This window comes from Sceloporus undulatus, chromosome 4, assembly GCF_019175285.1.
Source record: "Sceloporus undulatus isolate JIND9_A2432 ecotype Alabama chromosome 4, SceUnd_v1.1, whole genome shotgun sequence".
NCBI lineage: Eukaryota > Metazoa > Chordata > Lepidosauria > Squamata > Phrynosomatidae > Sceloporus > Sceloporus undulatus.
Window position 1 is genome coordinate 77455490 of NC_056525.1, and position 27304 is coordinate 77482793.

Consider the following 27304-nt stretch of genomic DNA (forward strand, 5'->3'; position numbering starts at 1 on the left):
CCATCATAGCTCACTTTTTTGGTCATTGTGGAGGTCAGAATTCTGTACCAATGATACAACAACCAAACTCCCCAATCCATCTCTTCGCCACTGCAGCCTCTCCCAATTTGGCTGTTAACTTGCCAATGGAAAGTGGGAGGAAAACAAGACCTCCCAGGTGCAACCTAAGAAAGGGGTGATGTGTGGGAAGTTCTTTCTCTGTTTTGATTATTTCTTAGTGATAAAGGTTCCCTAACTCTATGGAATTCATGGGGTCACCATAAGTCAACAGGTGACTTGCAGGCAGATACACACTTACTTTGAAGTTTAACCTCACAACAATCTGGTGTGATATGTAAGTCTAGGCTGGCCCAGATTCACCCTGTCAATGTCTCTGTGGCAGCAGCAGAAAAGCAAATTGAATCCTTGTCTCCACTATTCTGAAGTACCATTTTGAGTGATAAACACAGACTATGAAGTAGCTTAAATGGAAGGAAAATTTTGCGTATCATGTCAAAAAATATGCACCCATACCTTTCTGGGTTCCTCTCTCCTGCTGATATTGCCTGGCCCCATGCAATAAAGCAGGCCGCTTGAACATGTCGGATTTCCCATTGCTACTCATACTCACAGCATTTTTTTCCCCTGGTGATGTTAGCTTCACCCACTTGCCTCCTTCTCTGTCATCATACGTGCCAGATGGGTTTGCTGAGCTTGTTCTCTCCTCCCCCCCCCCCACCTCCAGTCTTTCTCCAATTAAGCCAGTGAGGAAATCAATAGCTTCATTCCCAGTTCTATGTATTGTTACATTAGTCCATTGTGAATCAAATAACAATATGCAGAAGAGCTATTTGAATGTTTAATAGCCAAGATAGATGAGATGGTACAAGGCTAGGGACATCAGCCAATTCTATATTAGATGGTCTATATTTGTTGTTATTCATTTGCACATGGAATGAATTTCAATATGACGTATAGCTTGGATTGCAGAAACTGAGCTTCTTTCTGCTTGTGGAGGCCTGCTTTAAGAAAGTTCTTATCACCAAGATTAAAAATATGCTATAAGTTCTGTCTATGCAGGAATCATTTATTGAGGTCACTAAGCAATAACATATTATGGCAAATATGAGATCATACCAGCTTCCAATACCAAGCAAAGAATAAAACATAATTCACATAAGATCCACTCCTCACTCTAAGTCTACCATAGTTCAAAATATTCATCAAATGCCAAAGTAAGTGTAACTTGTAATGACAACTTGTAAGGGGTAACTGAAATGGTGTCTGCATGGGCAGGATACTCTGGAAGCAGCCTGGAGTATCCTGGCCATGGAATTGCTTCCTTCCCCTTCATTGCAATGGCATGCAGCTGTTTGCATATCTTGCTGTGTCTCTGTGCACTGCCATCATGAATCACTTTGTTCTGAGGTCAGCTGAGGCACTGCTAGGCACCCTGTTCTGTCCACAAAGGAAGTGACTAGCCATGGTGGTGGTGGCATTCAGTGGCACAATGGCAATGCATAGCAAACAGAGGGCTCCAGATCTTCCAGGAAGATCCAGGGCAAATAGTAGTTCCTCCCCCCCCCCCCCGTTTTAAGAGAGATATACCCCAGGTTTTGTGTTGAACAGTGCTGAACATTGACTGGTCTGTTTGCACAAGATTTGAGTTGTCCAGACTCCCTGCTGAGCCGAACCCAGGAGAGAAGGTGAATAAATGACTGTTCTAATTAATGACACCAACCCCACTGACGCCACTGCTCTGCAGACAGATCCTACATAGATGTTTCTTGTGGGGTGGATGTGTCAGAGCTTCTCCCATGGTGGTTCCTGAAAGCAGCCCTTCCCATCTTTAATTACATACATTTCATAATTACATAAATTGCTTTGCCTTACATATACAAACACACAAAAAAGACACTTGAAAACTTCTATGTTAGCTGAGTTTCTTTAGAAACAGGTGTATTCCATTTTCAGACTTCAGAACAATCTGAGGGATTGGAATAGGAGGCTTTGCAGGATCTGGCAAGACTTCAAACTGAAGCAGGATCTGAGCAAGGGCCACTTTCATCTCAATCATGGCAAACTGCTGTCCAATGCAATTCCTGAAAGAAGAGAGAAAGGATCAGAAGTTTTTTTTTTAAAAAAAGATCTTACAGAGCTGTATTTTCCAATACATTAAAGTAATGTATGCTAACAGCTACCCTAACCCCACAAGCAATATTTTTTTAAAAAAATACATAATGTGAAAAAAAAGTATTCTGATCTAAAGACAGATCTCCTCTCGACCTCTTTGTACCTTGATCTGTGTTATATAATTTATAAGCTAGGAGAAGTCAGGCTGAAAGTAATGACAGTGCTTTCCCTAGATGCTTACACACATGTTTTCATACATTTCCTCACTCATCCTTGCAATAAGGTTATTCCTGTATTTTGTGGGTCTTTCAGGCTATGTGACCATGTTCTAAAAGAGCATATTCCTGATGTTTTGCCAGTCACAGATGCTGGCAAAACTTCAGGAATAAATTCTTCTAGAACATGGCCACATAGTCCGAAACTATGGATGCCAGCCATATTCCTGTATTGTTGATGGATGACTTATGAAACTGTATCATGCTAAAAGTGTGAGGGGGTTCATCATGACTGGACTGAGCTTTGAGGAGAGCTAGAGATTTCCTTCCACATTGTAGCAGCAGTCAATGAAACCATGGTTTCCTCCAGCCCAGTACTCTTATTTCAGAACCTTCTGTCCTTTCATAGATAAACTTTCCTAACGTGAAACTGACTTGTTAGCTGAAGCAAAGAATGTTAGGGATGCAAAACACTGCTGATTTGTGTTTTCCTACTTATTCTAAATTTAGAAGCTGCCTGATATTCTCCATAGGCATACCATATCTGGAGGATGTTCCTGCCCTTAAAATATAGGTAGGAGAGAGAGGGCAATTCACCCATAAGATATTTGTGCCATGAAGGCATGAGGTATGCAGGATTTGTGAGGTGTTTTAGGAGCTCTTCCTCAGCTGCTGTACTATTATAATGTCTGCATCCTTATTTGTGCCTTTAAGAGATTGAGCGGAACATTATCCGTGCATCCATACTTATGGTTATAGCCATTTGATACAATTTACCATTGTATCAAATGTCTATAACCGTAAGTATGGATGAACAGATAATGTTCTCATTGTTTCCATCCTGTGTAATTCTTGGACATCTCAAAGACCTTAGATAGAATTCACTGTTAGAATTCCAGTGCACAAAAATAATCTGTCGTTCAAAGGAGTTCCCTAGCGGTTTCTGGCAAAGCATTCTAAGTACATCACACTATAAACCTCAGGATCCTGTTCTATGGAACCATGGCAGGTAAAGTTGTATCAAACTGATAATATGGAGTTGAAGGCTTTTGTAGGGTTTTTTGGGCTATGTGGGCTATGTTCTAGAAGAGTTTCTTCCTGATGTTTTGCCAACATCTGTGGCTAGCATCCTCAGATTAAATCTTCTGTGGCTGGCATCTTCTGACTAAATTTTATATTATTATTATTATTATTATTATTATTATGCTTTATATAGCGCAGTAGATTTGCACAGCGCTGTACATACAAACAATAAAATAGATACGAGTAAATCTGCCCATGGCGTACAGTCTAAGAAATAGTAGCATAATACATAACAATACAGGAAAGGGTTCAATAAAACAGGCAATAATATCAGTTATTCTATGAAACTTCATCTTCCAGAGTATTTACTTTGCACAGCAGCCTTCTGAGGAAGATCAAGGAAAACTATTTAAAAAACAAATAGTACAATGATATGCTGCTCCCATAACTGAGCAAAGCAGGACTCATTACACTAATCAAAATATTTTTCCAATCTCTGTTGCTAGTTTTATATATATAGTTGCGAGATTTATGTCCCAAAATGATCAATTAGAATAAGTTTCTCTTTTAAAGTATCCATGCTAAGGCCTACATGGAAGATAGGATCGATACTTCCTCTTTTTTCCCCTGTCTTGCTAGTTGGTGACTTCGATCTACTCAGGTGTAACCAGAATATGGAAAAGTTACAATTTTGTATGACAACTTCCAGAAATCCTCCCAATGAGGGCTGAAGTGTGTGTATGGTGCTTGTTTTGCATCCAAAAGCTCTGGTGTATTCAAGACAGGTTGGGAAAACTCAAATCTGAAGCTGTGTAAATCCACTGCTAGTCAGTATCAACAATACTGGCCTAGATGGACCAATGGTTTGATTCAGAGTAAGGCATCTTCCTGGGTTCCACAGAAGCAAATATAAATTAGAAAACAGGTTGTTGTTTTTGCTGCTGTTGTTAAAAAGTCAAACTGCATGAGTAGTGTAAGATTCAAACCCACCTATTTTCAATTTTACAAATGTGTTTGTTTTTATATTAAAGTATGTGATAATGGGCAAATTAGGAGACACCTACAAGAAAACATTTTTGTTTTTATGTTTTACATAACATGATATTAGAAATGCAGTAAAATTCATGGTGGCTTTTGATGGCTTGTAGGGTTGCTAAGTCTTGAGTTAGTAGGTTCTCTGTGAATCAATGTGGATATGGCCTAGTTAACTGTCAATGACACTTGAAAAGCGGAGGTGAAATAGATCAATCTTTGGTGGTACTGTTTTCAGGCGCTATCAGCTTCCTGACCCTTTCTTCAATTTGCAAATGAGAATGCATTTGTGTATTCTGTCTTCTAAAGATTGATGGGAGCATCAGCTCCTTACTGAAACCATTAGACCTTCATATGACATGACTGATGATGTTCCTAAGTCAGTCAGTCATATTCCTCCTTCGTCCCTTTCGTCTTGCTGCTGATGATTATATTTATTTCTATCTTGCCTTTTCCCCAATTTAAGACTTAAAGAAGATTAAAACAAATTTTAAAAATATATCATTAAAAGTCCAAAAGATACAAAAGTTGAAATTAGATTAAACAATAAAAATTAAAACCAAATTGAAACACAAATCATTAAACATGTAGGCATACACAAACCAGCACAACAATTATTTTGGTGGGGCAGGCTTTATATTGCCAATCATTAACTTATTAGTCACCTTGCAACATTTCCAGAAACATTGCACCTTACTTTTCCTCATGCAGAAGATCTTTTTAATTTGTTTATTTCAATCAATCAAATTAATTAATTGGTTTAATCAATTAAGTGTCTACACACCTTGCTCCAGCTGCAAAAGGTACAAACGCATGGGGATGCCTGTGAGATGACTTCTCTGGTGAGAATCTTGTGGGGTCAAATACCTAGATAATACAAAGATCTTTCATTAGCATTTTTAGTTCTCTCACTGATCTCTTGACAACAGGCTTTCTTCCCTGTTTAGAGCATTTAAATAATCTTTGGCATCAATAAAATTTTCAACGATAAGTTTTTAATGTATTTAAAGGCTATGAAAGCTATCGTGTTAAATGCTCCTTATTATCATCCTCCAGCAATTCAAGCTTTGTGTCCAACCCAGAGTCTTGTGTTCCATTCATAGAAATCCTTCCTCAGAATTTCATATATACAGAAGACTTTGGAAGTATTTATTGTTATGTGCTGTCAAGTCAGCTTCAATTTATAGCAACCTAATAAATGACAGGAGTTCAATAGATGCTGTTATTGACAACCCTCCTCAGGTCTTGCATACTCAGAACAAACTCACCTTATTCCATCTGTACTCTGGTCTTCATCCTTTCCTATTGCCTTCTACTTTTCTCAATATTATTGTCTTTTCCAATGAGTCAGATTGCATCATGCTATATCCAAAGTACAAGAGCCTTAGTTTAGGAGATTATCCCTGATGGAACAGAGGCACATTTAAACTTAAAAACAGGCCTTATCTCATTCACCCATGGCCAGGCAAATGCATTCAAGATGCAGCCACGGGTGAATGTGATAAAACCTATCTTTAAATTTAAATGTGACTCTATCCCACTGTGGATAAAGCACTTTAAACAGCATGTGATAATCTCATTAGTCTTTTTAGAATCTGGTGAAAATTTAGGTTTGGTTTGCTCTGTGGTCTATTTGTCTTATTGGCAGTCCATGGTACTGTATTCATAAAACTTTCCTCCAGCACCATATTTCAGATGAGTTGATCTTTTTCTTCACTGTGCAGCTTTAACATCCAAACATGGATATTTCTAATTGTAGGAGTACTTCTAATCTACAAAACTGCTTTTTCAGAAAAGGTATAGCCCCATCTACAATGAAAATAAACTTATCTCCTGGATATAGGATAGTTCAGTCACAAGATTGCTGATGTACCAGGACTGAAACCCAATTTATTGGCTCTCCTCCAGCCCTTTATTGAATTTAACATCATCCAATGACTTGCTGGACCACACCTGATTCAGGGCTTTATCACACCAGCCCCTTTCTTGCTGCAATGACAGAAAAAAATAGAAATGGCAACCTAATGCTTTTATTGCTCCTTTTACTGCACTGATTTTCTTTTGCACAGCTGGGGACTGCTGCCCCCCATTGCACCCCATTCCCATCCTGACCCTAAACTCCTCCCTCCCCGGCATAGCTTTGTTTATTTTTTTTAATATATTTAACTTTTCTCATGCAGTTTTGGAGCTCTGCAGTCCCAATTTAACATTTTAATTTTTTTCCATAAGAAACCTTGAGGCTGTGGAGCTCCAGAATTGTGCCCAACAAAGAGGGTTTTTAAATAATAATAATAATAATAATGAGCAGGGAAAGGGGAGAAAAGAGGTGACAGTGGCATCATGTGGCTGCCAATAATGTGACTGCCCCAGGAATGGCTTTCCACACTTGGGTTATTGTGCTACTGGCAGCTCATTCACATGTTTCCCCCATGAATGAAAGCTATAGGAGGGAAGTGGCATTGTGCCAATGCCACTTCACTCCCAAGGGAATCACAGTTTAAAAGCCACGTGATAAAGCCCTCAGATGTTACTGGTAGCTAGAGCTCCATGTTGTAAGTATGACATGTCTTTTTCCAAAAATATTTATGTGGTTACAGATTTCACAGTAGATCAGAGCAAATAAGTGTATGTGTTTTTTGATTACATTAGTTATCTATTAATTTCAAGATGCTTTTGAGGGATCAATCCAAGGACAAGATTTGGTGCTGACAAACTTCAGGCAAGAGATGTCACAGATAAAAGGTCAGATTACATATAACTTCCAATCTTATGTAGTCTGAGCCTGATTTTTATGTGTGGTGGTGGAGTCAAATGCAGTTTCAGAGACAGAAACCTAAGGTGAAAGATGGTAATATATAATAGGATGTACATATATTCATAGTGACATCCAGCATAGTGTAGTAGTTTGAGCACTGGACAATGATTCTGGAGACCAGGGTTCGAATCATTGCTTCACTGTGGAAACTCAGGCGCCTTACAGACGGGCCTAAGTGGTGCCGTCGTTACACCAGGAATACGCGCGAGGGGCGGCACTTCCGGACGCGCCTTGCCCCTTGCGTGTATTCCGTACGGCAAGATGGCGGCACCCTATACAGACGGGCGGGGCCATCTTGACGTAATGGACGCGCAGCATCCGGACGTCTAAACCCGGAAGAGCCATCGCGAGTGCACGCTTTGACACTTGCGGCGGCTCTTCCGGGTTGCCAGAAGGAGTGCGATTTCTGCACTCCTTTTTTGCAGCGCGGAGGAGTCAGGCTGAATAACTCTTGCAGAGAAAACCCCCATGATATGGTTGCCTTAAGGGGGCCATAAGGCAGAAATGACTTGAAGGCACACAACAACAACATGTTGTTCATAATTCTTTCCCAATAGATTGCACCCTCAACTTAAATTACTACCCCTGAAGATAGCTTGAGGATAAATGATTAACGACTCTTCCTCTCAAGTGTACCTGTCTTTCTTCTTTAAGCATATTGTGACAGCCTGTTTGTATCAGGTTAAAAGTTCAGTTAGCACCCTATTTTCCACAATGGAAAGAGATTTCCAGGGGACCACACAGACAGAGCTGGAAGGCAACAGCTTCTCCAATTACTGCTGTCCAACAAATGGAATATTTATTTTTACCTTAACTGAAACACATTCTGTTTATAAAGTAAGCATAGCTACTCCACGGTGAAATTACTTGAACTTTAATTAAAACATGCAGATTAGCTGTGGCCAACAGGCTATGGGATGCTTTCACACTTAGAAATTACTTCTGAGAGCTGTCACCTGCCTTTAACTCATTACAGTTACCTCTGGGTCTTCCCATATGCTTGGATTTCGGTGGATACAGTAGATACTGATGAACACGGTTGCACCTGAAAAATAAAGAAATAACAGAGTTAATCTCAGTAGGCAAGAAATATAATTATCTAAAGCATATTCCGCAGCAAAAATATCAGTTCAGGGAAGTGCAACCAAATTCTAGAACTGAGGGTTCTAGACTATGAGCTAACTAAAGCAAGACACATCTGCATGCCCTGTGCCTCCTTTCTCACTTCAAATTGTAAAAGAATATGCCAACTACATCCCCAGAGAACCAGGCCATTTTTGGTTTTCCCCACCTCTTTTAAAATCACATTGGGGGCTTCTTTTTTTAATACCGGAAGTGATATCTGCAGGCACAAGTCCAGGATCCACAGTGGCCTGAAAAAGCCAATCATGTCCCCTTGATTATTCTCAGAGTACAGCTGGCCATTTTGTTTGACCAAAAAATTATTTTGGGAGCCTCCAGGTTTTTGGGCTCTCACATGGAACCCAGTATGCCCCCTAAGCCATATCATTTGCCAGTTTCTAAACTAAAGTGAGTTGCTCCTTCAACTATACTAAACTGCTGAAACATGTAGGTCACACCTTACTATCTTAGGGTTGCCATTTGTCTCACAAAACCTGGAAAATCCTGGATTGAAAGGACTAAAAAATGTACTGGCCAGCTGTACCAGTCAAAGTTGTAAATTCCAGATTTCTCCTTCATTTCAGGTGATGAATAGGTCAAAATGTGACCATGGTGATGAAGCAGGAAACAGTGCAAGAAGACTGGCACTGTGTGAGCCTCATCCCACCCTGCAGGCTCTGGTTGCTACTGTGCAGGTGTAGCATTGACATCTTATTTTTCAGCCCCCTTTCCCTTCTCCTGACAGGCCCAAGAGACAGAAAAGGAAAGGAGTCAAGCAGAGATGGCCTTGTGTTGTGTGGTGATTGTGTTGGTGGCTTGAGCCTAGGGCTGGTCAGCATGGTGGAACTTCACTTCCAAACAGCCTCGAGGGATTTAAGGGAATCCCTTTTATTCTCTGGGGCTGCTTGGAAGCCTCCTTCTCTTTACATCAATAAGGGGGCGAAAGAAGAAAAAAAAGAGCTCTTGACTTGGTACTGGGATTGAAGTTGAAACAAAATGGTAGAAAAAGTGCAGTGATTAATGTGTTGAATTTGCATTATCAGAATGCAGATTAGTAATATGAATAATTATAATAATTTTCATAATATGAAAATTAGATGCTGAGATATGAGGTGCTGGAATATCTCTCAATCTTACCACCACAATAAGCATGTTGGGTAGGAAATGGGGGAAAGCTTTTTCAGTTGCTGTTTCCAAGCTGTGAACCCCATTTCCATGAGAGGTGCTCTCAGACTCCCCTCGGATGTTTAAATTATGAGGCAGTAGGGTTTGTGTGTTCTGTAGCTTTATCTTTTAATTATGTCTTAAATATATTTTACAGTTTTAACAATGTGCTTTTAAACAAAAAATTTTTTTAACTTTTGTAAATACAGTTTTAGCTAAACTATGTTTTAAACTTTTTTGTAAGTCACTTTGAATTCCCTACCAGGAGGAAGGCAGAGAATAAGACAAGCTAGCAAACAAACAAACAAATAACAAATAAATCACTGTTTAATTTCTACAAAAGAGCACAATGGTACACTTAATAATTTTTTCAAAAGAGTCTGATGATACCCTGAAAAAATTTTTTTTCACTTCAGAAAACTTACCATGTCCCAGAGTGAATGCCAGAGTGAACTAACCTTCAGGCAAGATGCGTCCATCAGAAAAGGTTACAGGTTTGCTAAGTTGTCGACCCACTCCAGGGACTGGAGGGTAAAGACGGAGGCTCTCCTTTATACACATGGTGATGTAAGGCATCTTTCCAAGGTCATCCCTGAAGAGATCAAATAAAACTATGTTTAAGACAGTAGTATTCATACTTTTTACCCTTGGGAGCCCCTTAACATCTATGCACAGACGTTACAACCCCCCCCCACTTGACGTAGTATATGAATAAAATTTTGTTTAATTAGTATTCATAATTTTATTTGCATATTCGTATATAAAAATATTTTGACATTTTATAAGGAAATAATATGATTTAAAACTGTTCTAATTTGAACAAATTTAGTATTTAACCTAACACATAAATAACTTTTAGACATAAAAAAGTGTGGGAAGAGGAGGAGATATCAAGATCTCCAAGTTTTGCACCCTGGCTTGAGAAATCCTTGCACCCCTCCTAGGGTTCCTAATGTTTGAAAACCATTGGTTTAAATATTTCCTTTCAGAGCAGTGTTGATAGGAAGTAGTGCGAGTTTGTAATATGTGGGCATAGTATTGCAATTGAGCCAGGTTTTATTGCTAGATTATAAAGCCCAAAACGGTTTGGGACCTGATTATGTAAAATACCACTTTCTTTGTTATAGATCCATTTAATCTTTAAGGATAATCATTCAGAGCAATATAGTGGTACCTACAATTTAGAATTTTCTTCCATCAAAAATTTAACACATTGTAACTGTCTTCAGCTTTTGGTGCTTGTTAAAAACATATTTATTTGAGCAAGTCTTCCCTATTTAGTGTTAATGTGTTGTTGTTGTTGTTGTTGTTGTTGTTGTGTTCCTCCAAGTCATTTTTGATTTATGGAGACTCTAAGGCAATCTGATCATAGGGTTTTCTTGGCATGTTTCTTTGGGGTGGGGTGGGTGGTTGGGTGCCATTGCCATCCTCTGAAGTCAAGAGGGTGTGACTTGCCGAAGGTCACCCATTGTGTTTATGCTTGAGCAGGGAATCTGATCCTGACCACTTTGAAATATTTGGATATATCAGTATTTGCAAATAAAATAAATAAATAAACGTTGTTGCACATATGTTTCTGGAAAATATATTTTCCCCTTTGTCTCTAGCACACAGATATCTCCATTGCTAATCTCCAATTACTGTAAAATCTAAACTGTATTTAGACATTTTGTGTCTAGGTTACTGAATTATCATGGAGGTACCAAGAATGTGCAGGCTAGAGTCATCCCATGCCATTGTATTTTGTTACAACCGGAAGGGGGAATCTTGGAAACTATGGATCCAGAGAAAGTAAGTCACATTTAGGGTTCCTCTGGATGGGGCCAGTGTGTTGGGAGGTGACAATGTTGAACATTTTGTCAAGATCTTGTTATAGTTATTCTCTGTTAAGATGGTACAGAGGAATATCCATGTAGGCAGAGCCCATCCCTCATCCCTCTTTGTTTGCCTACCTGGGTCCTGGAGCGGCCTTTCCTTCAGTGTCTTTACTGTCACAAGCATGTATGTAGTGATGCAAGAAAGAGCCTTCTAAGTGGTTGCTCCTAAACACTGGAACTCCCTTTCCAGGGAGGACAGAACAGTCCCCTCCTTGCTGTCCTCCTGTTGTCAGCCAATTTTTGTTGTTGTTGTTGCAACAGGATTTTAAAAGAGAATGTTTTTAAGAAATGGGCTAAGTGGTGCAGTATTGTTTTAAACAGAATTGTTTTTAATTGCTTTTTCTCTCCTTAATTGCATTGCATCCTTTTAACTTTAGGTCCGAATTGTTTTAATACTGTCAACAGTTTGATTCTATTTTTGTATGTTTTAGTTGTATTGCCCTTTTAAATTGTAAACTGCCTTGACTCCCAACTTTTGGAGAAAAGTGACATGACAGTGATGACAATAAAAGTTTCAATCAAAGCTCAGCACAAGAGAGGTTTCTCCTAAAACAGGGTAAAAAACCATGGTCCTTCAGACATTGTTGCATTACCAATGTTATCCCCTCATAAGCATTGTTCATAATATCTAGGAATGATAAGAGTTGGAATTCAACAATATCTGGAGGCCCACAGTTTCAAAATTACAAAACTAATGAGACATCAGAGGGACTTGTGGTGATGGAGAGAAAACAAAGATAAAAGTAAGACCAGAGGATTTTAGGTTTGTAAAGCAGAATCGTCTTGTTTAAAATGGATGAATGAAAATAGGAGAAAACTCAGGATTGGCAAAATCTTGTCAATGACTACCCAAAAGTAAGAATACTTAGAATGTTGCAGTATAGTATCCAAAGTCCAGCAGAGTTCATTATTAGCATTTGTACAGAAGAAATGGATGGGGGCAGGAAGTGACAAGAAATAGAAGTTAGGAATGTTTTTCCTTCAAATAGACTATTTAATTTTAAAAGCTTCAGACAAATGAAGTTAAAAGTCTCACCACTGAACAGTGTCACGGTCCCCCAGAGTTTCCTTTATCTCCTCCCTGCATCTTTGTTGGTGTTCTGGATTCTGGGCCATTGCATATAAGAGCCAGGAGATCCCACTTGCTGTGGTATCATGACCTTCAAACATAAAAGTGTCCACTTCAGCACGCAGATCTTCTTTAGATAACCCGACTCCATTTTCATCCTGAGGAAATGCAGAGATTAGCTACTGAAAAGAGTTCAAATGTGTTAAAGGTAAAAAGATTCTCATGGTTAGAGGGAAGCTATCTTTTTCAAGTTGTATTTAAATTAGACCATTGGTCATTTATTATTCAAGGCAGATCAATGTTCAAGTTGCAGATAAATGGAATAGAAGAATTTTTTTGCTTTGGCTTTCCCACTTGACTTAGCTTCTACATGTGGAGAGGTGCCAACTTGTCCTTCAAAGACTTGAGTCAGCAACACTTAGCAGAATCTTTCTTTTTGAGTGTGTGTGTGTGTGTGTGTGTGTGTATGTTGGACAGCAGTAGCTTTCTCCTGGACTAGACTTTTTGGCTGAAGACATTTTTGGAGAAAGATACAGTAAGGGACTGTACACAGATTGGCAGGAAGGGTGGCAAGATGCTGCCCCTTTCTGCCCTGTATTGGTGCCTTGACAACCAAATGCCACTGCACTGAACTGTCCTCCATAGAGCACAAAAAGGAGCCGGAAAAAAACACATCTTTTTTGTGCCCTTGAAGCAGCACCATAGTCTCTGTCGCACAGTGATGATGCTCCTTTGGTGCTGCGACGTTTGGATGCAGCTTTAGAGGTGTATCATCATGGTGTGCCCCGTGTAAATTGGTGCGCCCCAAGATGGTGGCTCGCAGGTGGCAGTAGGACTTTAAGAGTGGTGATGTTCAGCCCTCACCCTGCCCACAGGCCGGCGCTTTCCTCCATCTGTACTGGGTCTAGGTTTTTTCTTATTCCTTTTTACTTAACTTCTTCATGAAGTTTAGATTTCACAATCTTAAACATTTTCTTCATTTCTTATCTAGCCTAATTTCCCATTTAGATTTCATGAGATGCCACAAGCTTAGGCACTGTGACCCTCTACTCTAGCCTATATTTGGGATAGTTGTGAGTCCTTCCTTTTCAGACTTTAGGCTGGAAATATATGACTAAATTAAAATTTAGTGCCAAGTAGACTAGAACCACTGAATGATTTTAATTTATCAGTTCAACATTTGGTCAAATCTTATTGATTCATTTTATTTATTTGTTTATTGGTTTTATATCACACCTTTCTGTCAAAATAGGATTCAAGGGATTTTACAGTAATTTTAAAATGATAGAACTAAGACCTTAATTGCAACAGTTAAAAATATTTAAATAATACTAATAATAAAACAGTTAAAAACACAGCTGACAAAGTCTACTTCTTCACCCAAATTCAACCCCATCTTCTCCACAATCTCACATACTTACAAAATCCATTTCTCTGTCACTTTTTAACTATATGGAAAAACTGGAGATATGTTTTGGTTCCAAATCTCTCCCCTCTGGAGATTATCACATAGAGAAAATCAGGGGATTAAGAAGGCATTTTCCCAGGAAAGTTGCACAATCGTGGTGAAGACTTTCAGACGATATTGCAATCTAAGAGGATTTATCTCGGGAAGGAATTCTCCAGCAACAAACCATTCACAGGATTTCCGAGGCCTTTCTTAGTCCTTCCAAGTTTACATATGCCAGATAAATTTAATCAGTTCAAAGACCATCAAACTCAAGGCCTATTTATAGGTGGAAAACCTAAAACTAAGGAATCTCTTTCCATTCATCTACTACATATTAAAAGTACATGGTTTCAAATCCACCAAGTGTACTCTTTTGCCTCTTGCTTGGCAACAAAACTTTGTACATAATATGTCCCAACCTGTGAAACTTCTCATCAGTCCAGGATTCTTCTCATCAAAAATTCTCAACTCTCAAAAACATGTTTTTGAGCATTTTGAATACTTTAAAAAAAAGCCTTTCAATCCCAGTTTGTACTGCAAAAACAATATCAGGTTATTTGAAATTCCAAAAGCTAGGAAGAGATTTGGCAGAAGAGGAAGTTCAGAAACTTTTCTGTTACGGTGGGCCCTTGGTATCCACTGGGATTTGGTTCCAGTGCCTGCCATGGATACCAAACTCCATGGATGCTCATGTCCCATTTAAACAGTGGCATAGTGAAATGGTGATCCTTATACAAAATGCCAAAAACAAGGTTTGTTTTTGGAAATTATATATTTTTTGAATATTTTCAAGCCGTGAATACTTGAATCCATGGATAAAAAATCTGTGGATACCAAGGGCCAACTGTAATTACCTCACATAAATACATTATTCAGGACATTGTTATCTAGCTACATGCACAAGCTGCATTTCATACAGTGTAAAACTATCATGATATGGTATAGTTGGAGTTCTTTATATTTCTGTTGATATTACACAGTGAATGGTGTCTGTTCAATATGGCTTTCTTACCTTAGCAGAAAGAAGAATATCCAAAAAATCCAAGGATCGCTTCTTTTGGATTTTTTTGAGCTCACCTTCCTCCCTGAATGATTTCTTTCTTTCTTCTATTACTTTTTCTGTGACAAAAGTTAAGAAATTGAGATTTCAGATTTATGTAATAAGAATACTGTCCCAACAGCAAAATCAAAATCTGTACATATTGCTTTTTGGAGAGAGTTAGATCTATTTTAAGGCTGAGCAACAACTGAAGAAACACACTGTTTTACTGTTTTCTTTTTTCATTTTATTATAACCACTTCAACAACAACAACTTTCTTCAGGTACATCAGAAGCTACCAAACAAACATTGTGCAGCCTAGGGCCAGTGATAATACTTGGCATCTTTGGACATCTGCTAAGGGCCATGCCTTAAAATGGAGACATTACCAATCATGGGAACTCTCTGACCTTCTCCTTGTTGTTCACCTACCACACCTAGGGAGGAAGTCAATAGGAATAAGGAGGAGGAGAAGGAGCAGCATCTTCAGCATGCATTGTATTTTTCCCATCTCTTTCTCTTTACATTTCTCTCTCTCTCTCTCTCTCTCTCTCTCTCTCTCTCAGAAAAGGTGCCCACTGGGTCAAGTGAAAGAGAAAAAGAGATAACTAAATGGACAGCTTGGAAGAAAAGAGGAAGAGAGGATTGTTTTTCCAGTATCTGCTATGCCTTGCAAGCTGTTGTGTCTTCTGAAAACTGCTCCAGAGAATTGGAGACGTCTCCAGAACAAGACAAAAAGCAATACAAGGGATTGTAGGAGGGAAGGAAAGATTTGGGAGAGGGAAACATGTTGCCCTGCTTCTCCCAAGAGGAGCCTCTTGTGGAACTCAGTCTCATTCATGAATGGAAGGAGCCCTGTTCATGGAATGGTCAGTTTTGATTATATTAGCCATTCTATTGCCTTATTTTTTAGACTAAAAAATTACAAAAGAAACATGTACCACCTATGTGAGTAAGAAAGAGAATTATTTTTCAGTACAATGTGCCTCCATCTGCAGATGGCAAGCCCCGTTGATTTCAATGGCCATGTGTACACATGGCCCTGGGAGAGCATCCATGTCCTTGCATGTGCGTGCCACCATTGAATACCACAGGATTTGAGGTCCCACTGTTTTTGCCATCTGCAGGGGGTCAAGAATGAAACCTTGCAGATAAGAAGGGTCCATTGTAAAGACTGACATGGTATCAGTTTGAGGAATTTCAGCAAGTAAAGGTAACACGTGGTCTTAGATGCCTCTACACTAATGCACAGAGCATGGGAAATAAGCAAGATGAACTTCAACTCCTAGCACAACAAAGCAAATATGATATAATAGGCATCACTGAAACCTGGTGGGATGAGTCTCATAATTGGAATGTAGAAATAGAGGGGTATAACCTTTTTAAGAGAAATAGGCCAAACAGGAAAGGAGGAGGAATAGCCTTATATGTGAGGGACATTTACACCTGTGAAGAGATCCAGGACATCAATCCTGGAAGCCAGGTGGAGAGCATCTGGATAAAAATTAAAGGGCAGGGAAACAACAAGGATGTTATGGTGGGAGTCTACTACAGACCCCCAAGTCAGACTGAGGAATTGGATGATTTCTTTCTAGAACAGATAACCACACATTCAGAAAGCAGAGATGTAGTAGTGATGGGCGACTTCAACTATCCTGATATTTGCTGAAAGTCAAACTCAGCAAAATCCTCAAGGTCTAGCAATTTCCTCACTTGCCTTGGAGACAATTTCATTGTCCAAAAGGTGGAAGAGGCAACAAGGGGTTCAACTATTCTAGATCTGATCCTAACCAACAAGGATGACTTGATTAATGGGGTGCAAGTGGTGGGATCATTAGGTGGAAGTGACCATGTTCTCCTGGAGTTTGTAATACAGTGGAAAGGAGAAGCCAGGCATAGTCAAACACGCATTCTAGACTTTGGGAAAGCTGATTTTAGTAAACTTAACGAAATACTGGGAGTGATCCCATGGTCAACAATACTAAAAGAGAAGGGAGCTCAAGATGGATGGGAGTTTCTTAAAAGGGAGATTCTGAAAGCACAATTTCAAACAGTTCCAATGAGGAAGAAAAATGGGAGATGTCTTAAGAAACCAGGATGGATGACTAAAGAACTTTCAACTGAGCTAATATTAAAAAGGGACATGTATAAGAAATGGAAAAATGGGGAAATCACCAAAGAGGAATTCAAACAAATAGCGAGCCTGTGTAGGGGTAAAGTCAGAAAAGCCAAAGCACAGAATGAACTCAGGCTTGCTAGAGAGGTTAAGAACAACAAAAAGGGCTTTTTGGGATATGTCTGCAGCAAAAGGAAGAAGAAGGAAACGGTAGGGCCACTGCGTGGAGAAGATGGCAAAATGCTAACAGAAGACAGAGAAAAGGCAGAATTACTCAACACCTTCTTTGCCTCAGTCTTCTCAGAAAAGGCAAAGGGTGCTCAACCTGAGGATAATGGAGCAGAGGACAGAAAAGGGGAATTTCAGCACAGAATAAGTAAAGAGATAGTAGAGGAACACCTTATTAATCTAAATGAATTTAAGTCTCCGGGACCAGATGAACTCCATCCAAGGGTGTTAAAAGAACTGGCAAATGTAATATCGGAGCCATTGGCAATAATCTTTGAAAACTCCTGGAAAACAGGAGAGATCCCAGCAGACTGGAGGAGAGCAAACATTGTCCCCATCTTCAAAAAGTGGAAAAAAGAGGATCCCAACAATTATCGTCCAGTTAGTCTGACATCAATACCAGGAAAGATTCTAGAGCAGATAATTAAACAAAGAGTCTGTGAACATTAGAAAGCAATTCCATAATCACAAAAAGTCAACACGGGTTTCAGAGAAACAAGTCATGCCAGACAAACCTGATCTCTATTTTTTTTGATAAAATTACCAACTTGTTAGATGAAGGGAATGCTGTGGATATAGTATATCTTGATTTCAATAAGGCCTTTGACAAAGTTCCCCATGATATTCTTGCAAACAAGCTTGTAAAATGTGGGCTAGACAAGGCAACTGTTACATGGATTTGTAATTGGTTGACCGGCCGAACCCAAAGGGTGCTCAACAATGGCTCCTTTTCATCCTGGAGAGAAGTGACTAGTGGGGTCCCACAGGGCTCTGTCCTGGGCCCAGTGCTATTCAACATCTTTATCAATGACTTGGAGGAAAAAATTGGGGGCATACTTATCAAATTTGCAGATGACACCAAATTAGGGGGAGTAGCTAATACCCCAGAGGACAGGATCAAGATTAAAAATGACCTGAACAGACTAGAAAACTGGGTCATAGCTAACAAAATGAAATTCAACACGGAGAAATGTAAAGTACTGCACTTAGGGCAGAAAAACGAAAAGCACAGCTATAGGATGGAGGACACCTGGCTGAATGAAACTACATGTGAAAGGGATCTAGGAGTCCAAGTAGACCATAAGTTGAACATGAGTCAACAGTGCGATGCAGCAGCTAATAAGGCCAATGCGATTTTAGGCTGCATCAATAGAAGTATAGTGTCTAAATCAAGGGAAGTCATAGTGCTACTATATTCTGCTCTGGTCAGGCCCCACCTGGAATATTGTGTCCAGTTCTGGGCACCACAATTCAAAAAGGACATTGAGAAACTGGCGCGTGTCCAGAGGAGGGTGACTAAAATGGTGAAAGGTCTGGAAACCATGCCCTATGAGGAATGACTTAGGGAGCTGGGGATGTTTAGTCTGGAGAAGAGAAGATTAAGAGGTGATATGATAGCCCTGTTTAGATATTTGAAGGGATGTCATATTGAGGAGGGAGCAAGCTTGTTTTCTGCTGCTCCAGAGAACAGGACCCGAAGCAATGGATGCAAACTGCAGGAAAAGAGATTCCACCTCAACATTAGGAGGAACTTCCTGACAGTAAGGGCTGTTCGACAGTGGAACAAACTCCCTCAGAGTGTAGTGGAGTCTCCTTCCTTGGAGGTCTTCAAGCAGAGGCTGGATGGCCATCTGTCAGGGATGCTTTGATTTGGATTTCCTGCATGGCAGGGGGTTGGACTGGATGGCCCTTGTGGTCTCTTCCAACTCTGTGATTCTATGATTCACAAATTCTGTAGGGGGAAGAAATACTCCTAACCAAAGATAAGGATAGAATGAGAATATAAGAATATTGGCAAATTACTTCAGAAAGAAAGAGTATCTTTCACTCCATCAAAGAAGAAGGAAAGAAATAGCAAATATTTGTAAATTTTAGTTTATTTATAAATAACTAAAGTATAAAGATATTTTTCAAATCTTGGGATTTTGTAATATATATATATATATATATATATATATAATTAGTGCAAAAAATTATTTTGGGTGCATTTTGGTGCAGAAAATAGTGTCTTTTGAACAAATACCATATTTTCTGTGCAAAAATGTTGTGAAAAGTCCCTAAAATGTGAAAAGAAATCTTCAAAGTGCAGAAAACCTCTCATAATTTTGAAAAGCTTTATTGTTGCATGTGACAGTAAAACAAGTGAAAGTTGACATTCCTGTTTGTAACATTTCCATTTAATTCTCCTGTAGGAGCCCTGGTGACGCAGTGGTTAGATACTTGTACTGCAGCCACTTACTCAAAACCATAAGGTTATGAGTTTAATACTAGCCAAGGCTGAAGCTCAACTCAGGCTTGCATCTTTCTGAGGTCACAAAAATGAGTACCCAGCTTTTTGGGGATAATTGGCTTACAGTTGTAAACTGTTTAGAGACTGCTTAGTTCAGTATGAAGCAGTATATAAATGAAGCTGCTATTGCTAAATAAGAGGTAATCTCACTGTGGGTTGGTGTTACCTGTATGTTTGTGGGCCAATCTGCAGGCTTTTAGGAAAAGTCGGCCAGCTGAAGTGTATGAGTAAATGAGATCATTTCTGTATAAGAGGTTACGTACTCTTTGCGACACCAGATAGGTCAGGTCATAAACAGCTTTGATGTAATGATCCAACTCTCTGAAAGAAATGGCAAGTGGTATTTTCCAAAATTAATTAATTTTAATTATTTAATCATTTTAATTTAATTATTAAGAACTGGAATCATGACAAGAAAAATCATTTTGGACAGACTAACCTGCAAGTCTGGTTGCTGCTCTGGGAAGTAAAGGCACATTTCATGATGCTGTCCAGAGTCATCAAGCTGACATGTTCAAACATCTCCACAGACGTCATATCATCCTTGGCAATGAGCTTCTTCCATTTATCCTAACACAGAAAATAAAGATTAGAGTAATTAGCAGTCCAATAGGTCAGATATCACAGGTCAGATATCAGTGTGTGCTTCTCGTATGAACACTTCCTTCAACACAGAGAAGCTTATCAATGAATAATATTCATAAAAGTTAAGATTATGTGAGCTTGCTGTGTCCATGTCTGTGTAGATGGGAAACAGTAGCTTCTTGCTAATATTTGCTATTCAGTCCATAGACAAATAACAAGTTATTTGATTATTCTCACTCATCTTCCCCAATCTGTTACCCTCCAGATATGCTGAACTACAACTTTTATTGTCCTCTAATGAGTTCTGAAGACTAGATCATAATTGTTGACAGTTCAGTTTTACTCCAGATTATTTTTCCCCCAAGCGAATGAAGTAATGGTAGCAACAGTAGGAGCAGGACTACATACCAACATGACTTTTGTTGAATCTGCAATCTGTGCTATGTAAGGTTTCAAAATATCATAGTGGAACCCTGGAGTTAACAGGCGGCGGTGCTGAAACCACTTTGGTCCATCTAGGACTAGAAGCCCTTTTCCTATAGGCACAAAGAGCAACATTTTATTCAGAATATTACGGGGCTTAATGATAATTAATCTTTCTCTCATCATAAGAGGCATGGGATTTTGGTGAAGGAAACTATTTCTAATGTCTTACCCTCCTCCAACGTCTCACAGATGAAAACTGGAACACGTGTGGGCAAGCAACATGCAAGTGTGGTCAATATAGCAGATGTTATTAATGAGGAAGAACACATAAACTAGAACAGACTACAGAAGTTTCCTTTTGCCTTAGTCTCCTGGGGAAAACAAGATTGTTGCCTCCTTGTCTCCTGCTGAGTTAATTTGCACTTTGAAATCAATTTGCAGCAACTGAAGTAGGCTGAGGACAAAGTGGGACTTTTAAATGCAACTGGAAATTTAGGATAAGAGAGGTAGAGATAGTACTGTGCCTGCCAAATCAGGACAGTGAGGGCATGTAATATAGCTGTTTTTAACAGACATGCTCTGGGAGAGTCTGTTACTCCGTTATAGAGAATACTTTGTATGTGGAAGAATCTAGGTTCCTTTCTGGGTACATGAATGTCTGAAACCCTGGAGAGCTGATGCAAGTTAGTTCTGTATGAACATTTTCATACATCCAAATGAGGACCAAATATCTGGGATAAGATCCTGCCATATACTCATAATTGCTGTTCACTTCACAAGAAATCAGTGGGATTTAAACATTTTTAGTTGTTTTTGGTCACATCTTTTGATATTATTAAATTAAGAATTTCTTGATATCACTTCTGACTTGTTTAACTGATTTAACATTTCTACCTCACTATTTAACACACTTTTGCAGCAAAAATAAAATAAAATGTTAATTGCATTGTCAGTAGCTGACCTTGAATTAATCAAGAAAGTATGAGATCAGGGGGAAAATCATGCATTATATAACCAGGATATTGCTTGCTTTAAACTAAACTCTTTGTGAAGATTTCTCTCCAGTCTTCATGTCAAAGGCTTTTCACCTTTGGATTTGCACTGGAAGTACTTTTTGCCTGAGATTTACACTGGTATGGGAGAACTTCAAAAAACAGAGACTTAACTGAGATTTTAACTTTTCTAAATGGCTGAAGTTCACTTAAAGCATCTATCGTGCATATGCCTACCATCAAAAATTTACCAAAACTATCTATCTATTGTCTATCTAACTAGCTATTAATTACAGTTTTACGTACCAATCCAAGGGAGCAAAAACCGATAAGTGATCATAGATTTGGGATCTGAAAAATATAATAGAAAAGATTCTTGAAAAAACAAGAAAAAACACAAGAGTAAAGGTAAGAATAGCAGCACTACATATACTGGTAGGAAATATCTAGTAGATTCAAAGTCTGAAGCGCAGCACAAATTAGTTTATTCAGACATTTTTCTAAACTATTCTATGCTCTAGTTTTTTTTGTGTATTTTCTTTCCTTATGTCTTCCTTTTCTCCCAAATCAATCTTTCTTCTAATATTGTTGTCTTGATGCGCAATTCCCAAAGTTGTCTCTTACACTTCTAGTCTCACATTTATGTTCCTTAGCCTGCTGTCTTTTCCCAAAATGTGAAACATATTAAAACTGAGTATCTTATGAATTCAGTTCCTGTTCTGTATCTTTCAGTTTTTTTTATTTTCTCTTTTCATACTATTATAATTACCCTGTAGTAGTTTTCTCCCAATCCTTCCATTCACTTTTCATTCCAAATTTATTTAAATTCCTCCTTCCAATTGTTTACATTCTATTGAAGTTTCCTTTCTTGCTACTTCTTGTGCCTTGTCAGTACTCTGTTTGGCGTGTCCCTATGCTGAGACCTTTTTTGGTGGATTCTTATCCTTTCCAACATTTTTTTTTTTACTAATTTCTTCTTTTTACTGTAGTATAGGTACATTTCATATTCCTCTTTCTCAAATGTTTATAAATACATCAAGCTTATATCTTCTGCCTGGTGTGATGAGCTGGCATGTCTTGTCCAGGCAGTAGTTTAAGAAAAACATGGTGCTGTGTAATTATCACCACTGATCTATTATTATTAGAAATTAGTGCAGTGCAGTGACATACAGGTTCTCACTAAGAAGCAAAGCCACCAGTGGCTCAAAGAACAAACAAAGAGGATAAACAGACTGGCACTTAACAACAGCATCTGGCTGGAGTGGGGGCATGGCAACTGCACACAGACTGCCCTGACTCCACTCCAATGCCAGCGTCATGCTGCCCACTCACCCGTACAGGTGGTAACACCCCCTTCTTCGGTACAGTATTTAGATGCATGGCATACGGTATGTCCCATTTTGGTGCTCCTCCACTCCTCTGTTCATACGACACAGTGGCAAAGGAGCGCCGTACAGCCAAGGCAACACAGCGACTGCTCCCTTTTAAGGGCACAAAAAGGAGCCACTTTTTGCAGCTCCTTCTCATGCCCTCAAAAGGCCGTGTGAGGTTTCCATGGCCCTGATCCAGCTAGGAAAAGGATGGCATCTTGCTACCACATAGGGGCTGTATGTACAGTCCCTCAGTGGCGTGTTGGACTCATTCAGGCAAAAGAGAGAAACTGGCAGGACCCTTGTCCACAGGGCTGGCAGTATTAGTCCCTGTGCAGAAAGCATCATAATCTATAATTCTGCAAAGGCAGTCGTGGTGAAGGTCACACAAGGAGAAATAGCAGGTGTCCCTCATGTCAGTAGGGTTGCAAATCCACTAGGGGGGGAAATAGACAGCACCAGGATGAAGACAGAGGGGAGGCTGACTAAGCTTCATAGTCTGCTATTTCAGTATTGATCTGGACATAATGTGCTTACCTAGGGCTGACCCAAAACTTTTTGCTACATGAGGCACCTCTTCTCTCACTGTATTTATAGAATGAGAGCAGAGTTTTACCTCTGAATTTTGCTTCAGCACTGCTGCCAGGGCTGTATTTTCTTGTGCATTCAAGTCAACAGGCTAGTTTAAGAGGTACAGAATAAGCCAAAGAATACACACAGCTCCAACATCTTGCTCCTGATCCCCAACCCTCAGATTCTGCCATTTTGCATAATAGTAGGATCCTTCCTGCATGGCAGGGGGTTGGACTGGATGGCTTTTGTGGTCTCTTCCAGCTCTATGATTCTATGATTCAAGTTGTTTTGACTTAACAAGAGAAGATAGTGAAGAAAATGTCACACATGCCCTTGGAGTTTAGAACAGTGGTTCTCACAGTGGTGCTCCATGGACTGGTACCATCTGTGAACTTTTGGCTGCCTGCCCACAGCAAGTTTCCAGGAAAGAAAGAAAAAACCTTTTATTCAGGGTGCACAGATATGGTGCCAGCCTACCCCTGGCACACTGGGGGGAAATCCCTGTTGATCCTCCACATCAAATAGCTTAAGAAGCGTTGCTTTAGTGGGTAGTTCCAACATAAATAATCTATGTAGGGTGGGAAAAGCATCAGAGAAAAAACTGTTTTACACAGAAATACAAGCTTACATCATATCAGTATTGACTGAATCTTCTCTAAATCATTGTAAGTATAATAGCCTCCCTGCTCATGCTGCAAGATGATGAGTTAGGGGTTGCACTATCAGAGTATTAGTAAGGTGAATTTGACAGATACAATAGACTCACCTCCACGGCCAAATATAGTTTTGGCATAATCTGGATGGTGGACTACTAAGGAAGCTGCAAAGCCACCAAACCACCTAGGATAGCCATAGGGATATTTTCCTGCCCATTCCATGTTCTTATTGAATTCATCACTTTGAATGACCTGCAGTGAAAGAGTAGAAAGAGAAAATACACTATAAATTATTTCCTGATTATGTAAATATTGTTTTACAATATTTTACACCTTCTCACAGTTTTGCATGGTAATATATAAACTAGTGTTCAAAATGGGATTAGTATGTAGTCCATGAAAATCTGTTTCTGTGAGTACAAGCCATTTTTATGTTCTCTATTTCATTACAACACAAATACTTTCTATATGCTAATAAGTGATAATGTAAATATAGGATTTGGGGGCAGAAATCAAGGACTTTTATTAACAGAAAGAAAATCAGGGTCCCCAATTATAAAAAGGCTGGTTAACTACATTTTGAAGCAAAAGATGTAGTGCTCATGATTATCTATAGAGTGGTATTTCTTCCATCAGACTGTTACATCCAGCATCCAAAATTACCTTACTGCACCTAAGATCCTAAGATGTAAAGACTGTTACAATTTAGTTTATTAGACAGATACAGTGGTTCCCAATCAAGAAGGCATTACTAAGTTAAAGTGACAAATACAAGTTAGAAAGTTTGTTACCCCAAGCTCAGGCCTCTGATCACCCCTCAATTTTGATATCAATTTACTATTTAAAGGGATACTGAGGTGAGTGATCTGGAAAGGCAACCCCACTGCAGAAACCAGGGCATACCGTATTTGGAAAACCACTTGGAGAAAGCAAGGGCAACCACCACAGTATCACCAAAGACATCAGCCTAATCCCTTTGTCTATGGAGGGCAATGATGGGATTCTGGCCAAAGGAGATGGTTGTCCATACACAGACAAAGAATGCCTCTCCAGTAGTAGGAGTTTTTCCTTTTTCTGAGGTATTCATGCCAATTGTCTGAACATATCCACAATCTCTCTACCATTCTTCTCCCCTTGGGAAACCTTTTAGCAGTAAATTAATCCATTCATTCTGAGATTACTGCCCAGAATATGATTTTGGGTATATATACCACTGCCCGCACACTAGCAATTTGGTCTAGTTTGGGACTGGAAAGATACTCTGTTCATTGTAGTAGGCTTCTCAATAAGACAGCCACCTCCACATGCCAAGGTGACTAATGAGCCATCTCCATTCCACACATCTATCAATTGGAACCATGCTTCCAGATTGATACCATATTACCATTTGCAAGCCCTCTACTGTTCACCTTCTCACAGTTTTGCTTTGTTAGTTCTTGTATGTGTTTATGAGTGTGTGCTTGTATGTATGTTTCTTATTTTATTAATAAAACTAAAAACCTTATTTGGAAATTGCCTCTGGAGTTCTATGTGATTTGGAACCAATATAAACAGTGTTGATCCCAAGGCTGAACCTTGCCCCAGCCAAGGTATTTTTATCTGAGCTATTAACAGTTCTCTAAAACATATTAATTTGTGGGTGTCCTCATGGGATCCACAGCTTTTTGGGTAACAAGTTAGTTAAATTTGCCTATATTAGTTAAAATTAAATTCAAAACAAAACCATTTCTCCAAGAGATAAAATATTTAGTGAGAAATATGGTACAACTGGGAAGAGGAACATATTACAGGCACTTGAAAGTGTTGATACATATATACAAAGGCCAAACCTTGAGTATAAAAAATACTGAAGAATAAGTGATTAAATGTCCCATCTTTTACTCAGAGAGAAAGACACAAATGAACACGCACAGACCCTCCAATCTAGTCAGTTGTGAAAGATGCCTCCAGGAACATAGCTAAAGTTCACAGTTCTCTGCTCAAGCCACAATTCATATTCTACATATTTCCCTTTGGTCATAATGGGTCTCAGTTTTGAGAAGTGGGCAGCCTTATATCCACTACTAGAGGATGGACTGGAAGTGCCCTTCTCTGTGCCACTTGCCTTTTGCTGTCCCCACCTTCAGAACCATCAAAGCTCTTATTTGGGCTCAGACTCTGGTTCCTTCTCCTGCCTTGATGTGCTCTTTTCCAGCTCCCTGGCTATTTCTCTCACCTTTTTGCTGCCCCACAATTTGAAAGAAATAGCTGCTCTCTATGGGCCCCCCAAAAGCAGCAGGGCTTTTCCCCATACAGTATAATGTTCTTGGTAGAAATAGAGGTGACAGTACATCAACAAGTACTGTCTTTGCTTCTCAAAGACATTTATTTGAAATTCTAACCTGCCTGATTGTGTGGCATGGCAGCAGCTGAGCAATTCTTGTGTGTGTGTGTACAGTGGGCCCTTGGTATCCAATGGGGGTTGGTTCCCACTGTGAATACCAAAATAATATCCCTTGTCCTTGCTTGTGAGGACCTACACTTCTTCTCCCTTGTCATGTTTCTTACCTGCCCACTGTTGCCAAAAAACCAGTGGCTGGGAGGGCCTGGAAAATGCTTGAAAGTTCTGAGCAACTTCTTCTTCTTCCAGGACAGCTGAAGGACTTTCAGTAGCCCACAAATAAAGATGAAGCCAATAAACAGATACAGAGGAGGAGAGAGGACTCCTGCCATTGTCTCCAGAAGGGAAGGTATGTTGCTACAGGCACTGTCCGTTTCTGAAGGCAGTGTTGCTGCTGGCTTTTTATTTCTCTGGTTATAGTTACAGAAATCTATAACCAGTGACATCCCTCTTACACCTCTGGAAGGTCAGTGTCTGTGCTAGAATGCTCAGCTGATTTCCCTTTCACCTGGACAGAGCTGTAAATTTCTACCCTGTGAGACAAGAAAGACAAAGGTCATTCTCTTATATTGTAACTGGTTTGTCAGAGTGGAAAACAACCCCTTTCCTGTGTTTTATGTGTTCTGGTAGTTAAAAGCATTAAACATCACCTCCCGTAAGGTAATCTTCAGATCTATCCATATTACTCAGAAATCCCGATGAATTAAGCAGTTAGTCATGTCTGTAGGTACAGTGTTGCACTGACTCCTTAATTTCTGTTCTCCCTATG

General features: G+C 39.4%; 1 protein-coding gene across 2 annotated transcripts; it reads right to left on the reverse strand.

The window, feature by feature from the left end:
* Positions 1 to 1061: 1061 nt before the first annotated feature.
* Positions 1062 to 26999, reverse strand: LOC121927838 (cytochrome P450 4B1-like). 2 transcript variants are annotated; one of them, XM_042461773.1, is made up of 12 exons: positions 26703 to 26996; positions 24266 to 24407; positions 21863 to 21907; positions 20547 to 20674; positions 19993 to 20123; positions 19720 to 19874; positions 14892 to 14998; positions 12397 to 12587; positions 9942 to 10075; positions 8178 to 8242; positions 5167 to 5249; positions 1062 to 2081 (listed from the first exon to the last, which is right to left on the reverse strand). In XM_042461773.1, exons 1-12 carry the CDS (start codon positions 26979 to 26981, stop codon positions 1913 to 1915), a joined length of 1629 nt encoding a protein of 542 aa, XP_042317707.1. In that variant the 5' UTR covers positions 26982 to 26996; the 3' UTR covers positions 1062 to 1912. The 2 variants fall into 2 exon arrangements, with proteins under 2 accessions (XP_042317707.1, XP_042317708.1); XM_042461774.1 differs by lacking the exons at positions 1062 to 2081; positions 5167 to 5249 and adding an exon at positions 7890 to 7976 and having other exon boundaries at positions 26703 to 26999.
* Between the last annotated feature and the right edge of the window lie 305 nt (positions 27000 to 27304).